Genomic DNA, 19610 nt, shown 5'->3' on the forward strand with positions numbered 1-19610 from the left:
AGCGATAAACCAGGCACCCCCTAGGGATCCTCTCTCCAGCACGTGCCCTCTGAAGCCCTTTCCTCACGCTCTCCACATCCTCCACCCTCTCCTGAATTCCTAGCAGCTGCTCCACGCAAGACACTAGGAGAACATAAAGGGTCATGATTAAACACCGAACGACAATGGCGAGGCCGAGAACAGCTGACCAACAGCTGACTGGTGAAGGCATCCAAGAACCCATTTCAGTCAGTCAAGGACGGGACAGGTAAAAGGACGCGGTCAGGTTGTGCCCAGCGAGTGTGCTTCCGGCTCTTGGCAGATTGCCATTCTGACCTTGCTGTCACACTATGATCACCCCTCCCTTACAGTCAATTCCCAGATGTCTCCCCATCCTTTATTGGGCATTGGTAGAATGTGGTAAGACTGGCAGAACTCAGGGGGTGGAGGTTACCCCTTTCCAGAAAAAAGTCTTCCTCCATCATCCTGGCTGTTACAAGAGCTAATGCAATGTGTTGCCAAATATTTCCCAACGGTGCACAAACGCTCTAGTAACTCGTATCCGAAAGCCTATTGCTGTCCAGTATCATTATTAATCACATTTATTATGCTAGTGCCTAAGAACCAACCAAGAACGGGGCCCCACGGTGCTAGGTGCTGTACAAACAGAAGCACATAATCCCTGCCCCGAAGAGCTTACAATCTAAATAACCAAACTGATCTCAGAAGCAGAGCAAAAATGCAGCCTATCACCACAAACGCCAATTCCAGCAAATGTCTTTGTACACACAATGCAATCAGAATTTGCCTGTAACTTTATGAAGGGGTTTCCCTTCGGATTGATGTCCTTACTGTGCTACACCTGTGAATATATTACAAGTCTCACCTTGAGCTGAGGGAGGTTGGTGGCCGTCTTCCAATCTTTGTCATCTCGGATCCGGGTGCAGCGAGGGAAGCGGATGGAGATCCCATCTGCAGTGTGGGCTTCTGCTTTAGAGAACTCAGCACCTGTGATCTCCCACACTGGGGCTTTCTAGACCGAGAATATTGGAGATCCATCAGCAAGAAAGCCCAACATTATTTTCCTTTGTAATCCTCTCTCTTCTACTAACTGAATGCATGTCTGAGCCCCCCATCTCTTTCACTGCAACAGATCAGGCCAAACTGAGCTAAATACACACAAATTAATCCTTTGAGTGTTGCCATTAGATCTTCCACCAGCCATAAATAGTAACTCTGTTGTGTGTTTTCAATTATATGACCAGAAGTATCACAGATTGTGTGCACGTGTGTCAACTTTGAGATAATAAATATAACAGATATGCGTGGCACTGAAGCCGTCTGCAAAATTATGGAGTGACAGTAGATATTTAAGGTTGCAATTCAATTTTCACGAGCCCTTTAACTTAGTAAAGTTCCTTTCTGCCTGACATTTCACGTGAGGTCCCTCGCCAGGATGGATTTGTTGGGAAAAGTGAGTTTGCTGGGATCAGGTGTTTCGGAGAAACAGGATTTTTCCAGAAGTAAAGGAGTCCTCTAAAGCAGTGGTTTTCAAGCTTTTTTTCTGGTGACCCAGTTGAAGAAAATTGTTGATGCCTGCAACCCAACGGAGCTGGGGATGAAGGGCTTGGGGTGTGGGAGGGGCTCAGGGCTGGGGCAGAGGGTTGGGGGTGCAGGGTGGGGCTGGGAATGAGGGGTTCAGGGTATGGGGGGGCTCTGGGCTGGGGCAGGGGTTTGGGGTGCAGGAGGGGGTCAGGGCTCTGGGCTGGGGGTGCAGGCTCTGGGGTGGGGCTGGGGATCAGGGGTTTGGGGTGCAGGAGGGGGCTCTGGGTTGGGGGGGGGGGGAAGTGTCTCAGGACTGGGGCAGGGTAGTGGGACGTGGCCTTACCTCAGGGGGCTCCCATTCCGCACTGCAGACTGTGCTGCGCCCTGGAAGCGGCCAGCAGCAGGTCCGGCTCGTAGGCGGAGGTGCGCAAGCGGCCCCGCTGGGCTCTTGCCTGCAGGCACTGCCCCCTGGCCAATGGAAGTGCGGAGCCGGTGCTCAGGGCGGGGGCAGCGCGCAGAGTCCTATGGCCCCCCTGCCTAGGAGCTGGACCTGCTGCTGGCCGCTTCCGGGGCACAGTGTGGTGTGAGAACAGGTAGGGACTAGCCTGCCTTAGCTGGGCAGCACCGCCAATGGGACTTTTAATGGCCCGGTTGGCGGTGCTGACTAGAGCCGCCCCGACCCAGTGCCTGACATTCCGCGACCCAGTACTGGGTTGCGACCCGCAGTTTGAAAACCACTGCTCTAAAGGTTTCTGTCAATTCCTCTCTTAGCAGCTTGGGCTGGAAACCTCTATTTTAAAAAATTTAAATCTTAGATGAGGTTTGATGCACTGGAATATTTTTCCCAAGAAAGGCTGCAAATGCGACATTGAGAACTTGTGCTTCCTCTCAGAGCCCCACCGCAGAAACTACTCTGTACATAGAAAAGAGATTAGTGCATTGCCTCACGCCAACCCTGGAAAGCGTGATCTGTCCGTGGAAGCACTTGCCTTTGGGTCTGGAACAATGAAGTCTGGATAATAGATCTTGTTAATTTTCAGCCAGCTTGGAATTTTACTGGGATCCTAGAAGACCAAGATGACAGGATCAAGCATAGGAAGGGTGATTATTACAACAATATGCCTGATAAAACACGAACCTGCTCCGATAGCAAATACGTGTTGAAGGGGACGTTAGCCCTTACCCTGGTTCTTGGCCCGCAGACAGAAAGCAGAAGACCAGAAGTCCGAAGTGCAGGCAACGCGATGTTTATTGGGGTTAAGCAGGCCAGCATATCCATAGCTCTGCACGCCGGCCGAGCCTTTTTCCCCCAGGGTCCCCCTTTTCCCCTTCCTTAGGGGGCATAATTATACCTGTAGTGCACGCCCTTGGTCCCACCCCTTACCATTTATAGTCATGTTCCATTTTGGAGGGTTCTTGGGGCTTTGGCACCACCTCTTTTGTACCCCATGAGATGGGTAAGGAGTGAGGTTGTGCTTCGGTCAGAGACAGGCATTTCTTTGGCCTTTTAGTGTCTCTTATACCTTCCCCCGAACCCTCCTTGCCCCTCCCGACTGGTTGCTTGACCTTATCTCAGGAGAGGAGTTTGAGGCAGGACTGTCCTTCAAGTGTGCGTTCGTATATTACACTCCCATTCTGCCCAGCAACACTTTAGCTCTCTCTCTTATCCCCCCCCACCCAATCTGCTTGTGGGCAGATGTAACAGTGTCTTTGTTCACACATATTAGTAAGAATATAAAAATATCAAAAATCAAATGGGTACACAAGACCCAAAATTCTATCTCAGGCAAATATACAGGCCTGAATACGACATCATCATGACTAACACTAACACCTGGTAGATTAGCAACAGCTCACTGCATCTCCGCACAAGTGATCTCTACCATTAAAAGGCCAAGATACTCCCTCAGGCCCCAGGAAAGCAGGTATTGGGAGGCAGTGTATTAGATCTGCAGCAACCCCTCTGCTGATTTGGGAGACTTGGCTTCCATCTATATGTTCATCCCATGTGAAAATTAAGCGTTTCCCAAATGGTTTAACTCGTTATAAACAGATTTTAGTCTACACAGATGTGCCAGGCAAAATGAATTCTCAGCCTTCTAAAATGCCAGGTAAATGCTCCAAGCCCAATATTTGCCAACTTGGTATTTAAAATTCTGCACCTAGATGACACTTAAAGTGGCCTGAGATATTGGATTTAGGCAGGGGTGAGCAAACTACGGCCCCTCAGGGCTTTGACTCATAGACTCATAGACTTTAAGGTCAGAAGGGACCATTGTGGTCATCTAGTCTGACCTCCCGCATGATGCAGGCCACAAAAGCTGACCCACCCACTTTCCCTTAACTCAGCTGTTGAAGTCTCCAGATCGTGATTTAAAGACTTGAAGTCGCAGAGAATCCTCCAGCTTGCGACCCCTGCCCTATGCTGCGGAGGAAGGCGAAAAACCTCCAGGGCCTCTGCCAATCTACCCTGGAGGAAAATTCCTTCCCGACCCCTTTGGATCTGGCCCGCGGCGCTGCTGTCACCACGTCCCTGCAGCCCCCGGGTGGTGGTGGTGGTGGTGGGGGGGGTAGAGGGCTCCATGCATTGCCCTTGCCTCCAGGCTCCACCCCCTGCAGCTCCCATTGGCCGGGAACGGGGAATCGCGGCCAATGGGAGCTTCGGGGGAGGTACCTGGAGGCGCAGCAAGGGCAGTGCACGCACAGCCCTCCGCCTACCCCCCCCCCCCCCCCCCCCCCAGGGACCGCAGCTCTTCCGGGAGCAGCGCAGGGTCAGGGATAAGGCAGGCATGCAGGGAGCCTGCCCTGACCCCGGTGCGTGCCGCTGCCACCCCGGAGCCTGAACCCCTCCTGTACCCCACCCCCCAACTCCCTGCCCTAAGCCCCCTGCTTGCACCTTGCATCCCTCCTGCACCCCAACCCCCTGCCCTGAGCTCCCTGCTGCACCCTGCACCCCTGTGCACCCCAACCCCCTGACCTGAGCCCCCTCCCACAGTCCGCACCCCTCCTGCACTCCAACCCCCTTCCCTGAGCCCCCTCATACACTCCGCACCCCTCCTCTGCCCCAATCCATTGCTCTGAGCCCCTTCCTGCACACTGCACCCCCTCCCACACTCCATACTCCCTCCCACACCCCAACTCCCTGCCCCGGCCCTGCATACAATTTCCCCACCCAGATGTGGCCCTCGGCCCAAAAAGTTTGCCCACCCCTGGATTTAGGTGTCAAAGGCACTTGCATTTGAAAGTTGTGGCCTCAGCGTTTGGAAGCAACGCTCCCATCTAGTGGCTAGTGAGGATAAGCACAGCAAACTGCCATTTGCTGCTTCTCATCGGAATGTCTAGTAGCCTGAATGGGAACTGAACGGCCAGTAGCCTCACACACTGAGCTTGGATCCAAATATAAGATGTGCCCTCCCAGGCACATGCCAGAGCCCCCCTCACCTTGCTGATCTTCACCATGTCCAGCTCCGTCTGCAGGCGAGCCAGGGTGGCATCATCGTGCCCGCCAGCACACTTTGTCACCGTGCACCATTTCTGGCTCTTGGGGTCATAGCAGCCCATGAGGAAAATGGACATCATCCCACCTGGAACAGGGAGCAGGGGGGTTCAGCATCGGAGTGCCAGGGGGAGCCCACCACTTCACGGCACACAAAGAGCCATCAAGACTCCCAGTCTCTGATCCTTGGGACTTTAGGCTTGTGACCGGGATTCCAGCCAGGCAAACCCCCACCCACAAAGCTTAACAATGAGCATCTGTACATTGGGCCACAGTGCACCAGCTGCCAACTCATTCGGCTGTGCACACTGTAGACCACAATGGAGCTGGGCTGCTAGCTGTTTTATGGGTTACAGCGCACACACACATACACACACACACACACACACACACACACAGTAAGTGGCAGGCAATAACTGGTACAGCCAGTAAGAGCACAGTTGCCTGGAAACCAATGAGCCAGAGATATTTCTCCCACCTGAAGCATAGGCAAGTTATCGACTCACGTTAGTTCAAGGAGACATACCTTTACTGCCTTGTCCATAGAAAGCTCCCAGAACCACCAGGTCTGCCGTGTCAGCCATGGCACCTTCATTCAGATAGTCCTTTTTCACTTTTAGCCAGTGACGTTTACCGGGCTCATACGTACTCTGCAAATAAGCAAGAACGCCGAATCAGAAAGGACCCCATTCAGATTTCTGTGGGGAACCATTTTAAAAAGTGGCCCAAGACTTCTAGCTGTACTTGAGCAGTGTTTCCACGACCAGTCCGTGGACTGGGCTGGTCCCTGAGATCTCAAAAAACAGGCTAATAATAAACAAGTGCCACATACTGTTTTCATCCATTGGTCTCAAATCACTTTCAAAGGGGGTTAAAGTATCATTATCCACATTTTACAAAGGGGGAAACTGAGGCATGGGGAAATGCAGTGACATGTCTATCGTCACACAGAGCCATGACTAGAACCCATGTTTCCAGACTCCCAGTTCGGTGCCCTAGCCACTGGACTACACTGCTACAGGCACAAGAGCACAATACAGCCCTGCTTCAAACGTATTTAGATAACCAGGAGACCAGATGGCAGGAAAACAATACGTGAGGGGGAAGGAAGTGAGAACAACACTGGTTTAGGTAAGAAGCAGTGAGTAATCTGGAGCTCAAATGAAATCAACTGTAAGGCATTCTCGGCATAGTTCAAAGGCTTTTATCTACTTAAGAGCAGAGTTCAAGGTAAGATTAGATGAAAACAATTTTACATTACACATAGTGCAATCTTCTCCTGAGAAACTGTTACTCCAAGATTCCAGAGAAAGTCTAAGCAAGGAAAGATCATGACCATAAGCAGACTTGCCTTTATATCTTTCAGCACCAGTCCTTCCAGCCCCTCCCGGATGACTCGATTGATCATATCTGCCAGATCTGAAGCTTTCTGGAAGGAAAAGGAAACTGTTGTGATAAGATTACCCTATCAGATAGAGGTGTGTTCATGGACATTCCTGTGCCTACCGTTACAGCTCTCAGGCAGGAGCAGAAATGCATACAGAAAATGAAGTAATTGCAGGGGAAATGAACAAGAAGCTGGTTTCAGCAGGTGATTTTCAGAGAGACAAGCCCCATTACCTGCTTTTCTCTATTGTCAGTCTGTGCATGTAATGACTACTGCCACCAATATCTCCAAACACAAAGAACGGTCATTGACCTTACAGTAAATGTGGTTATTCTAGATGTGTCATCCAAATGGATTCCAGTTCTGGGGCACATGACTCCACACATGCGAGAGCAGATTCTTTTGGCTGGCAGTGTCTTTTGGGGCTGTACTTAAGTCTTTGACATCCTCGTGCTCCTCACCTACAGGTAGAAGACGGTGGAGCAGACCCAACTGTCCCTCAGTTCCTTCACCATACAGCATCCAGATGATATAAGACTCTGTTGTAGCGGAAGAGGAGGAGGGCTGGTCATGGAATCCATGTGGACTACACACTCACTAAGGTAAGTAACCGTTCTTCAAGTGATTGTCCATATGGATTCCACTTCTGGTGACTAGAAGGCAGTAATCTCATTCAGGAGGTCGATATTAGGAGTCCTATTTAAATGACAGCAGGACAGCTCTACCAAAGCAGGCATCAGACCTTGATGCCTCAGCTAAGGTATAGTGCTGCGTGAAAGCATGGATTGACGTCCACCTGTTGAGACATCTCAAATCTAGAATCAGGTGCTAGCTTCCCTTGTTATCTAATCCTCAAAAAGATCAGTAAAACCTCTTCCCTCCGAGTTCCAAATGCACCTCCTTCCACTGCTCCAAGGTTTAGAAGGAAATCCACTTGTTTTAACGGTAGCGACAGGGAATGAGGTGGGAAGGAAGCAACTGAAATTGGATGGAATATCCCTTGTTATAATTTCTAAAAACCATTAATCTGAGTCCAGGCCTCCCAAAAATAAAAAAAGGTGTTGCCAAAGAGGGAGCGGGGGGCAAAGGGGCATAAATCTTGGGATGGTTCTAATTGGCTCTCAATGATGGTGACAAACTTGCTGTGAGGTAGACACAGGGTGTGCAGTAGGGGAGAAAGAGGCAGAGGGCCTCCTGTGCTGGAACCCCTGTTTCTCCCTCAGTGGCTCCAATGTCCTTTGTGCATTGTAGTAATAAGCAGAAAGTCACTGCTTCCTCCTAGGAGCTGGTGTGCAAACTCCCAATGAGTGGAGAGTGGCTCTTGAATCTTTCAAAGCATGCAGGGATTCATCAGTAAATGCATTGGACAGATCACAACCTTCAGCTGGAAGGTCCCCAATAGTCATTTGGACCCCTCTCTTTCAGTATTTCCAAAGATTAGAGCCATGAAGCCCCGCTCATGTTGATGGAAGGGGACACTGACCGAGCTGCTGTATCTGAAGCATCTACTGCAGCCAATAGTGATGTTTGGGCTACTAACTATCCCTCACAATGGATTTCAGCTGCTCCCTATGTTCTTGCAGGAGCTTCTCTAACTATACTATTAACTAGTCTACGAAAAATTGCACGGTGCATAGAGTAAGCAGACGGACACTACAAAGGTTCCATATTGCTGCCACAGATAGTAAGAAATGATGAGCCCACTCCACCCTTTATGCCCTCAAGCAGGAGAGCAGGTGCAGCCCCAAACACTGAAGGCCAAAAGAATCTGAGCACACCAGAAGTGGAATCCAGGAGGACAATCACTTGGATAACAATCACCACAATTGCACCACTAAGTATACTGCTGCTCCATTAATCATGGGGCTGCAAAGTGCCCAGTTCATAGGCCAGAGAGATTACCATTTAAGATGCCTTTTTACTGGTTGAAACTGAACTCACTGTGACATGCTTCATCTCGGAGAAGAGTATCCGGTTGGGGATTTCCACCATGTTATCATGGAGAAACTTTCGACGCTCACGCAGGGGCCTAAGAAACACAGTACAGACACATCAACCAATGAGAAGCAAAAGATCCCCATCAACACAAAGTACTAGTCACATGAACATTTAAACAGCACTTAGCAAATGCCTTCCTACATTTATTTCCACACAGAGAAGTGGAAAGTTCTGTTTTTAACAACAACTTGCACTTATAGCACTGATAACGCAAGGAGCTCAAAGTGCTTTGCCAATACTGAGCAAGCCTCACAACCCCTCTGAATTAGGTGGTCTTCATTACACATCATATATTACGTATACATTATACAAATGAACTGTGGCACACAGGAGTGACCTGCCAAAGCTCACAACAGGAGTAGTTAGTGGCAGAGTTCTGAACACAACCAAGGAGTCCTGGAGTCTACTCTTTTGCTCTTAAATGTTGAGCACATTATAAGCAACACTAAAAATGTAGGGTGTTTTATTTCCTTCCCAAAATTCTGGCTGGAAATCTGTGTCCTATATTCCATTTGCCAGTATGCCAGCCAGAATTTTTAGGAGGAAAATGTGCAGAGCTATCTTCAGACTAGGGTTGATATTTTCAAAAGTGCCTCACTTAAAAGCCCAAATCCCATTTTCAAAAGGGACTTGGGTACTTAAAAGCCTAAATCCCACTGTCTTTCAGTGTGACTTAGGCTCCCAAATGCTTAAGTCAGTTTTGAAAATGGAACTTAGGTGCTATAGAAAATCTTGCCCTACACTTATTTCTCCATCCTGAACTTCAATGAAACGGTCTGCCAAACACACCTGTCCATCAGGCTGGTGTCATTGAAATAGATGCAGTCAAACACGAACAAGCAGACATTGGCATCCTGGAAAGCAGCTTTCTGCAAAACAATTAAGATCAAAGAAATCAATCTGTTTTTACCATCAAAAGCTATTATGCAAGCAGGAATACAGGAGAAATGTGACTATATGCAAAGTGCTCTCAAGCATATAAAACACTAAACAGAAAAATATTTCCCCCTCTTTAATCTTTCATGCTAAAATTGTATTTTGCAACAGCCATAAACATTCTTACAAAGCCGGATTTAAATTTACAGTGTCTCTTTACACACAAAATATGAAAATAAAACATGTTAATTTCCAAGTGACCTGGTAATAAAAGCTACATGATATTAATGGCTTAAAGCAACCCAAGTAAAAGGAGTTACTGCTATGAGGAAAACCCAAACAAACCTTCCATTGATTTCAATAACCGGCTCCTTAGAAATCAATAAAACAGTTCCAATTTAATTTTCAGTTTATGGCCCTGATCCTCACCTCAGTTTAACATAGGTCTGAGCTTTAAAATCATACTGATATAGACCTAAAGCTCAGGTCAGTATCATTCTGTCCTTTTCCACCTGCTAAAGAATGTTGCAAGCAATCCTGAATATTCAATGGCAGAGAAGCCTGTAAGTGACTGATTTTTCCCTGCAATCTTTTTTTTAATATCCATCCTGGGCTGAAGTTTCCCAAACATCTGGACCACCATTTGATCAGACGATCTTCTGATAATCTAGTGCACTGTGCCTCAGCTGTACCTTCTAATTTACACTATCACATCCTTGGGCCAGGGACCAGATCTTCCTCTAGCGTTCTATTCAGCACTGGGTATGTGAATGGCCCTAAGTGATAATGAACTGCATGACAAAAAATTGTAAGTTGACAGACTAATCGCATCTAAACAACCAGCTTTAACCTTCAGACTGCGGCAGCAACACATGGCAAGTGCCCACTTTGGTACCTTATGCACTCCAAGGGTCCCGAAGGGTAGCGGTTTGCCGGCTTTGTTGTCAATCAGAAGAACTTCCGCATCCAGGATCATACTATGTCCACCAGGGAAAGCCTGAGGGATGAAGTCCTTAAAATGGGCTACCTGAAAAAGCACATAGCAATGACTTACTTTCCTTACACTCTCTAAGTCTGCCTAGGGGTCTGTCCCATTCTTTTAGCAAAGATGGGGGCCCCCCACCCTTCATGCAGTCCTGGGAGGAAAGCAAACACAGCAATACACACAATGTTTTCCACTCAGAACGCAATGTACTTGGCTGGACAGCTTCTCACTATCCCAGCAGCAAACGATTGTACACTGGAGAGATAATTGAATCAGAGCTATAAACACATGGGAACATACCGGCAGTAACCTGCAGGAGGAGCGATTTCCCCCTTTCAACTTTGTGTAGCAGATAAGGCTGTAGTATTAAACACACTGCAACCATCCATAACACAATGCCATTCAACCCATGCCTTGATGGCAGCCAAAGCATCCCCGACAATGAGAGGTGTAGGAAAGAGACTGGGGTAGGTACAAAGGAGAGGCAGAATCATAATCCCTCAGACTTTCCCAGGGCGGGAGAGGGAGTTATGGAGAAACATGGAAAGGAGAGGTAGGAGGGAGGAAGCAGGTTTGTATATAGGACACGAATTCTAGAAGATGGAGAGTGAGTTCAGACTTAGGTTTTCAGAACAAGGTACAAGTCTGAGCCTCTCCATGTGCCTCACAGTACAAATCAGTTCTCTCGCACGCCATAAATACTCCTCCTAATGTAAATCTTACCAAATGGGACAAGCGTCCTGCATCATACAATCGTTTGCTGCTGGGATAGTGAGGATGCTTTCACACACGGTGTCTTTGAATCAAAGCAACCATTGAACATGTGGTGTCAAAATGACTCTCAACCCTCAGTTCCCAGCAGTTCCTGGGCATTTCCCACAAATTACAGGATTAGAAAACACCCTTTATAGTGATAGACTCAAAGAGCTCAATCTATTTATCATAACAAGGGTTAAGGGGTGACTTGATGACAGTCTACAAGTATCTACAAAGGGAACAAATATTTAATAACGTGCTCTTCAATCTAGCAGAGAAAGGTACAACATGATCCACTGGCTGGAAGTTGAAGCTAGACAAATTCAGACTGGAAATACGGCATGAATTTAGAATGATGAGAGTAATTAATCACTGGAACAATTTACTGAGGATAATGGTGGATTCTCCATCAGACAATTTTTAAATCTACATGGGATATTTTTCGGAAAGATCTGCTGAGGGAATTATTTTGGGGAAGTTCTCTGGCTTGTGTTGTACAGGAGGACAGACTAGATGATCACAACGTCCCTTCTGGCCTGGACCCAGATCTCACACATCCATACTGCACTATGCAGACTTTTTGACTCGGGTGTGCAGCTTGAGCTGTATCCACACTGCAAAATGACAGGGCTTGCGCCCAAGGACTCAGGCTGTGACCCAACCCCCTAGAAGGGTCCTACGGACCTAGGTCCTGAGTGCTTGCTGACCCAAGTCTGACTGCTTTGGGTGTGGAAGAAAGCAGGGCTTCGGCTCAAACCTGAGTCAGAGCCCAGGCTTACTGTGCAGCATAGGCATGCCCCAAGAGCTTAACAATGAATTCTGCCCACAGTGCTGAATGCAGCTTTCAAAATTCATAGAACATTTGATATGGTACACAACGGTCTGCAACAGACACTGGGCTTCTTGGCTCCAGGAACTGCTGGGGAATTCACAGTTTATCACATGAGCCTGGAGAGGAGAAAAGCAAACAGAAGGCAAGTTACAAAAGGGAGCTTACGACTCTGCTTACTTTGTGAGGGAGGACAGGTTTGAGGCTTCGGCTGAAGTAGCTGAAGTGATCTCCATTCTTGTGGACCTGAACTCGCTCCCCATCGTATTTGATCTCTGCATACATCCCATTGGGGCACTTCTTCATGGCGTAGTCGATTGACTTGCAGGCTTCAGCCTTACAGAAGACAGGAAAGAAGAATCCCATGAAAACTTCACTTGTGAAGGTAGTGACTGAAATTACTTTTAACTAGTTTCTTGGAATGACAGATTTCCTGCTGACAAGTTCCCCTTTAAACAGATCGTGTTATCAGGGAATATCTCCTGACCTTCAGACCAAGTTCTCTTTTTCTTAATTTAACTCAGTCAATCTTACTTAGAACTCCGTCTCGCTCCACGTAAACTTCACCTCTTCCAAGTATTTAGAGGCTGTAAGTACCTTCTTCCCCTCTAGGGACCACTTAGCCAAGATAGAAATATTTAGTTCTCTTTTGTTCCAACAAAAGAAAAACAAACTAACTCTCTGAAGCATTGTGCCCCAAAAGAGCGGAAATGATTTTCTACAAAACTTCCCAAAGAAAAGCCAGAAGAAACTGAAGAAACGTGAGTTCCAGAGAGAGATTTTTGCTTATTTCACATCACTACAATAACACTTATACAACACACTTCGTGCAGGCCTCTCCATGGAAGAGCAGTTTAAAGCCAGGTACTAGATCTGTGCCTCGCACCCGATCTTACATAACCATTTATGCGTCTATTGATCCTTAAAGGTCAGGATCTCAGGACAGTTTGTATGAGGATCCTCATCTCTCCCTCCTATGCAAGGTAATGAGGAAATCCACATTACCAGCATGGGCTGAACAGGGGTCATCAGTGAGGCCTGGACGCTGAGGGTTCGCTTCAGACCTGGCAACTTCTCAGCCTCCTGCTGGTTCCTCAGCACTCGCTCCACCACATTCTGGAGATTGCGTGAGGCTTTGAATGCCTCATAGGCATTAGGATCTAAAGCATCCAACCTTTAAACAATTAAGGGGGAAAAAGAAAGTCACTCTCTCAAGCCAAGCCTCTCTGCAGACAGTTAAGGAGGCTGCTGCTGGCTTCCGTTTTTACATCTCATACAGTAAATGTGGAACTCACACATGCTTTGCACCAGCATTCATTTTCAGATCATGCTTTATTAGCCGGATGATGCATTTCAGGTCATTCCCCGTGCACCTAAAATGAAGAGGATTCAATCAGAAGATGTTCATCTGAACTGCTCCTTCCCTTGATAATAGGGAAAGGAATCTGCTCCAAACCTCAGCACCACGGGATAAACAATGCAGCAGAATGAGAGTATGACTACACAAACACAGAAGTTAAAGATGAGGACCCTCTTCAAATTTGAGTCCCATAGAGTTTTTAGCTTATATAGTGTCACTACAATAGCAGTTACATAACACAACGTGGGCCTCTCTGCAGAAGAGCAGATTAAAGCCATGCCACCGGCCCCCCAGTCACTGCAACGTACTTTCTAGAGCTCTGAATGACTGAGGAAATGGAGCTCCCATCACTTTCCTTGGAAAGCGAGGTGTATAATTGATCTCACTGTTACATGTGTGTTATGCAAATCACGAGGCAGATGGCATAGCTGCATTTCAGCAATACGATCACTGTCCATGTTGGAGGTATGCCCACTGTCTGCTGAAGTTAGAGCAGATACAAGCCACTGTCTGCTGAAGTTAGAGCAGATACACTCAGCAGGTCACAGTACTGAAATCAGGGTGTCTGGTATTGATTGAAACACTCACTCAGCTCCCAACAATCTATGCAAATAATCAAAAGAAATGCATTAAGGGGATGGCTCAGCCAGTGATCTAAACTTTAGGATAAGGCTCCAAAACTCTCCAGAAGCATAGGTTCAAATCCCAGCAGGGTCAAAACCTTTCATCCTTCAGCAGGAAACTGAGTTCCATGCAATTTACTGCATGTGGTGGTGAGTGGGCTTTTAGAAGAGACCGTGTGTGAAATGTCTAAATATTAAAGATGCCACAGGATTTAACACCGGGATTTGCCCTTTTCTCACTGTTGCACAATGGGTTATTTAGCTGATACAGTCATCTCTGGGAGGAGGGCTATCCAGTGCTGTTCTACGCATACAGTTTGCAAAGCAGTTTGCAATGATGCTACGTAAGAGGTCAGAAGAGAGACTTCTTTGTATCAAGCTTTAGACCAGCGTTTCTCAAACTGGGGTCTGCGAGGGTATTCCAGGGGGTCCGCCAGCCCCTCCCTCAACTTAACTCCTCTCTGTCCTTCCCAGTGCCTCCTGCATGCTGGGGAACAGCTGTTCAGCAGCATGCAGGAGGCACTGGGAGGGAGGGGGAGGAGGCGATCAGCATGGCCGGTGGACCCCCTAGAGTACCTACCCTCAGTTCCCCGGCGTGCAGGTGGTGCTGGGATGGAGGGGGAGGAGTGGGGACGGGGCATGCTCGGAGGAGGGGGTGGAAAGAGGCGGGGAAGAGGAGGGGCAGGGGTGGGGCCTTGAGGGAAGGGGTGGAGTGGGGTCGGGGCCTGGGGCTAAGTGGGGAGCTTGAGGGTCCACGAAATTTTTTTAATCAAAATGAGGGTCTTCAGGTTGCTGAAGTTTGAGAACCGCTGTTCTAGATGTTGAGCATTAGTGTCATCTCAGTGGGATCTTGGCCCTGGGACCCAAGTAAATGGCAGAGCTGAAAATTTGACTGACTTCCTATAACTCTACTTGTAGCTCAGTTAAAGGATGATTATCTCAAGTCAATATTTTCCAGTGAGGGACAAGAAAGACCAACTCCAATATAAATTAAAGGAGAGTTACCAAAAAGATTGAGAACGTGTAGGATCTGGGAAAATGGAAAAACCCAAGAAGGTCTCGCTGCAAACTCCAAGGAATTCATTCTTTTGGCAATAACTAGCAATAGAATAAGAGCATATTTGCAAAAACCAAGAAACAAGTACTTGACACACAGCCATTAGGAAAAGCAAACAGGAAACTGGCTGCAGTGGAGCTCTTATCACACATCAGTTGGGAAAAAACTGATGGTGGTAACAGTTCAGTCTCACTGACAAAGAGGTATTCGCTGACTTCTGCACTATGCAGCATTCCTATCCACATCAGTTGAACCATGAACTAAGTATAGATGGAATGAAGTATCAAATACTTGACTTTAGACAGATGAGTGACACCAAGTCTGTGTGGCATGGTCAATATCAGGGTCCAGATTTTTTAAAGTGATTTTGGGTGTCCAGCGTGAGATGCTTTCACGGATCTGATTTTCAGAAAGTCCTGGGCACTGCAAATCAGGCCCCTTTAAGGTATCTCAAAAGTTAAGCCTCAAAAAAATTGAGGCACTAAAAATAATTTGCTACACTGGAACATCTTGGCCCAAGTGTTTATCATTATTCAGGTCTGGAAGGATCAATTCAAAAGCCTTACTATGGTCAAAGAACAAAAATGTATGAGATGTTACACTCTTACAGGCCCAAAACCAGATGGCTTGAAGGACTTCAGTGTCCTTCAAATTTAACCCCCCAGTAATTCTATTTCTTCATATACAGAAGTTGTAGAAAGATAGTTAACAACTTCATTTTGAAATGTAACAAATTAATGTAAATTAATAATACGGTAACTGGTCCACAGCCAGAAACCTATATGGTGACCGAGCAAGACACATGCCCAGGTTCTTTAGGGTTTCTTCCCTCACAGTGGCCGAGATTAGATCAGAAGTTTCTCTGTTCACCTTCTGCTCACTGCTGGTGCTAGATACTGACTTGATAGCCAAGACTGAAATTCTTTACACGCAGCATGAGCAAAAGCAACACGCTCTCCACGCTGATCAGTACTCAAATGAGATTCAACTCTGCCATTGAAGGACCCTTGATAGATGCGAGGAGCAAGTTCAGTCTGTATGGCCTTTTCATCAGTAACAATTGTGGTTATAGTTTTTAATGTGCACACTTATCCACTAGGAACTGCACTGAGACCAACACATTTCACACAGACTGTCAAAAAGCCAGAGTGCAAAGACTACCAATGTGGGCTGGATTCAAACCAGTTATCTGAATACAAGAGACAGATCCTCATCCCCTTAAAAAATAACCAGAACCACTCACTGGTTTGTGTTCATGGCCTCAGAGTCAGATTTACCAGTGTCTCACCCTACCTGCTAGCGATATCCTGCAGCACACTTTGCTGGTCGTCCTCCTTGGAAAGCTTTGAAAGTTGAGTGAGGAACTCATCCACTTCCTGGATGGTAAGGAGACTTTTGGCAGCAGGAGGGCAGGACTTGCTCTCTTCAAAAAAGATGCGCACAGTTTCGGAAACATCTCCCTGTCTCCAAAACAAACAAAACCAGGGTGTTTATCAAACCTTTGGCAGGAGACTAAGGCAAAAGGGATGGAGATGAAGTATGGGTCAATAATTAGATCTTTAGTAGGAGGGGAAAAAGGGAGTCTGATGCCAGACCTCTATGAATGGGTCACAAGCAAAGAGCAAGGAAGGGCAACACTGACGCAGCACTGGGATTGTCTTCCCAGCCATTTCCTTTTTAAGTGGTATATGCAAGACACAGACATTGTGTCCTGCTGTCATTATATTTTCCACCACTGCAACATTTGGGGCCTTTAATTTCCTCACCATGAATCCAAACTTGTAGAGTTTATGTGCCGTGAATTCTTGCTGAGTTCACTGGAAGCTAGTACCCTCTAAGTGGGCCCATCATGATCCTTTGGATTATAATTTTGCTTTTATTTTAAAGTAAGTCCTTGCAAAACAATCAGTTAAATGGGACAAAAATAAGAACCCCTGGGGTAGCTGCAGCAAACATTTCAGCGTGTCAAGTGTGACCAGTGTATTGTTCATAACTTTTACATTAGCATAGCTTTAGTCCTGGATGCTAGGGGTTAACTGATGCGCATCATAACGCTAGCCTGCATTCTGTTGGAATACCATTATACAAGAGGTCCAGTTTGTGGAAAGCTTCATGATGAAAGAGAACCACCAACTCCAGCTCTGAAATCTTATAATCCTTTCAAGCGAAGGAAAATGTGCACGGTTTCAGTATCAAGGGGCTGAACCGTGAGAGATGAAACGAACACGCGGTCTCCATCCCTTTACTGACCTGCTCCAGGTCTCGGACCATCTCCTCCTGGCTGCAGTTGAAAATCCTGCTGAACAGCTTGACAATCTGCTTGTCGTTCACGTTGTAAACACTTTTAACGACACCTGGTAATAGCAGCTTAATAGTCAGGTAGAGGTCACCATGGAAGCCGTCTGGAAAAGGGTGTGTGCATCATTAGACACGGTCAGACATCGGTCTCAGTGACAGGCTCTAGATTCATGTACGCAGGGGCCCAGCAGGTAAGTACAGCAACACAACCACGGCCCACCATGTGTTGCCCTACGGGGTACTACTCTACATTCAAGGGCACCTCCTAGTTGGTCCCCCATAGCTAATTCTGATACTGCAAATTTAGCACCAGCTACAAAAATTTCTCCTGATCCCACCACGGGACCCAGTCTTATTGAACTTCTTATCTAGATAACAGATGAGAGCAAGGCAGTCCACACTGTAGGCACTGCCCACATCACAACAGAGACAAAAGTGGTGCAGCGCACAACTCTGTGAATCACATCTTACTCATGGACTTGACGGTCCTTTGTCCCCATCCCTGACATAAAGCTGGGTGGCCTTTGCCGTTCATTATTTTCAGATGCCCTCCCAACACCGAAAAATGCCAAGCAGGAGTCACACACACCTCCCGCAGTTCCTTTTTGCAAGAAGTCCTGAATGATCTGCGTTTTCACGTTATAGCTGGGCTTCTCGGCAACCATGGCGCACAACTTTCTGAACTCCCGCAGCAAGCAATCCTTATGCTTTGGGTCACACTTCTTTGCAGAGAGGCTAGACTTGTGGGGAGAGCTTTCAGGGGCTTCATCAGAATTGCCCGGTTTAGCTGTACAAAAGGAGACACAGCATGTATTTAACTTTTAATAAGTAGGTTGGGATGATAGGGTACAAACTTTGAAGAAGAGGGTCACTACTGTCCAGGTAAATGAAAAGCAAGAACAATCCCAGCAAGCTGGCAAAGCTTCAGACGTGAGTAGTGAAGTGCACAGCAATGAGATTTGTAAAATCATGATTAAAAATCTAAACGTGCATTTTTAACAAAAAATTCAACTACTTTAGTATGTACTTTGCACTCCGAGCACATGAGAATTTTCTGGAATTTATGAAATAAAGTTAAAATCGCAATGAGAAAGGATCTGTCAGCATGCTAATTTTATTTTATGCTCACTGTATAGGCAATTCTCCACTCCAGCATCAGGTTTCCCCAATATTCTCACAGCAAAAGGCAACCTTCAGTGGAAGGAAAAGGCTTGACAAAGCTGCAGGCTCCCTTATGATCCCTCCCTAACCATTTTTCATTTCTTCCCACTCAACTTCCAGAGGCAGATGCCAAGATGAAGCCCATCCCACGAGCCACAAACCGGATTCGGCCTCCTGAAGTACACTACAACCAGTTCATCCAAATAAAACAAATTCCAAGTCCCCTGATTTAACTAATTTGAAATTTGTTTTACTATGCAACAGGTGAACTTGAGGGGACACAATCCAATTTCCAGTTGCCTATGGATAAACTAGGTTCTACTGTAATAATGTAATTACTCTGTGTACCCAGTGAGCATCTGTTTGTCTTGATGTTAGAGACAAGAGGATCAATACCCTAGCAATAACTTAATTAACTAAACCCAGGCCTCTTTACTGCTCACAAGGTGATAATTCCCCTCTATTCGACATTGGTGAGGCCTCATCTGGAGTACTGTGTCCAGTTTTGGGCCCCACACTACAAGAAGGATGTGGAAAAATTGGAAAGTCCAGCGGAGGGCAACAAAAATGATTAGGGGGCTGGAACACATGACTTATGAGGAGAGGCTGAGGAAACTGGGATTGTTTAGTCTGCAGAAGAGAAGGGTGAGGGGGGATTTGATAGCTACTTTCAACTACCTGAAGGGGCAGTTCCAAAGAGGATGGAGCTCGGCTGTTCTCAGTGGTGGCAGATAACAGAACAAGGAGCAATGGTCTCAAGTTGCAGTGGGGGAGGTCTAGGTTGGATATTAGGAAACAGTATTTCACTAGGAGGGTGGTGAAGCATTGGAATGGGTTACCTGGGGAGGTGGTGGAATCTCCATCCTTAGAGGTTTTTAAGGTCAGGCTTGACAAAGCCCTGGCTGGGATGATTTAGTTGGGGACTGATCCTGCTTTGAGCAGGGGGTTGGACTAGATCCTGAGGTCCCTTCCAACCCTGATATTCTATGATTCTAAGGTTCAGGAACTAATCAGCAAATACGCAACTTATTACAGAAGCTTTCAGTTACAGGATACTACTCCACTTGGGAGGGATGAAGAGATCTGCACAGCTTCTGGACAGTTATATTCTGAAATTTATTTCTACACTTGCCAACTCTGTGGTTTCCCTTCCCTCACCCACAAGAAAGATGGACGCTCAATTTCTTAGAGCTAAACTGGACAAAACTAGAAAACAGCATAAGAGAATCCTATATGGGCAAGAAAGACTGGGTGAAATAA

General features: G+C 46.9%; 1 protein-coding gene across 1 annotated transcript in view; it reads right to left on the minus strand.

Moving 5' to 3' along the window:
• Nucleotides 1–19610, minus strand: part of LIG3 (DNA ligase 3) — a 28559-nt gene that overhangs the window by 4948 nt on the left and 4001 nt on the right. The window contains exons 4-17 of the mRNA XM_065418204.1: nt 17779–17976; nt 17142–17293; nt 16185–16351; nt 13147–13224; nt 12857–13025; nt 12032–12187; nt 10177–10308; nt 9195–9274; nt 8349–8436; nt 6372–6449; nt 5547–5670; nt 4966–5108; nt 2514–2588; nt 866–1012 (exon numbers count right to left, since the gene is read on the minus strand). Coding sequence (XP_065274276.1) covers nt 866–1012; nt 2514–2588; nt 4966–5108; nt 5547–5670; nt 6372–6449; nt 8349–8436; nt 9195–9274; nt 10177–10308; nt 12032–12187; nt 12857–13025; nt 13147–13224; nt 16185–16351; nt 17142–17293; nt 17779–17976 — 1787 coding nt within the window. The remainder of the gene's footprint in view (nt 1–865; nt 1013–2513; nt 2589–4965; nt 5109–5546; nt 5671–6371; nt 6450–8348; nt 8437–9194; nt 9275–10176; nt 10309–12031; nt 12188–12856; nt 13026–13146; nt 13225–16184; nt 16352–17141; nt 17294–17778; nt 17977–19610) is intronic.

The sequence above is a fragment of the Emys orbicularis genome, chromosome 17 (genome assembly GCF_028017835.1).
Source record: "Emys orbicularis isolate rEmyOrb1 chromosome 17, rEmyOrb1.hap1, whole genome shotgun sequence".
NCBI lineage: Eukaryota > Metazoa > Chordata > Testudines > Emydidae > Emys > Emys orbicularis.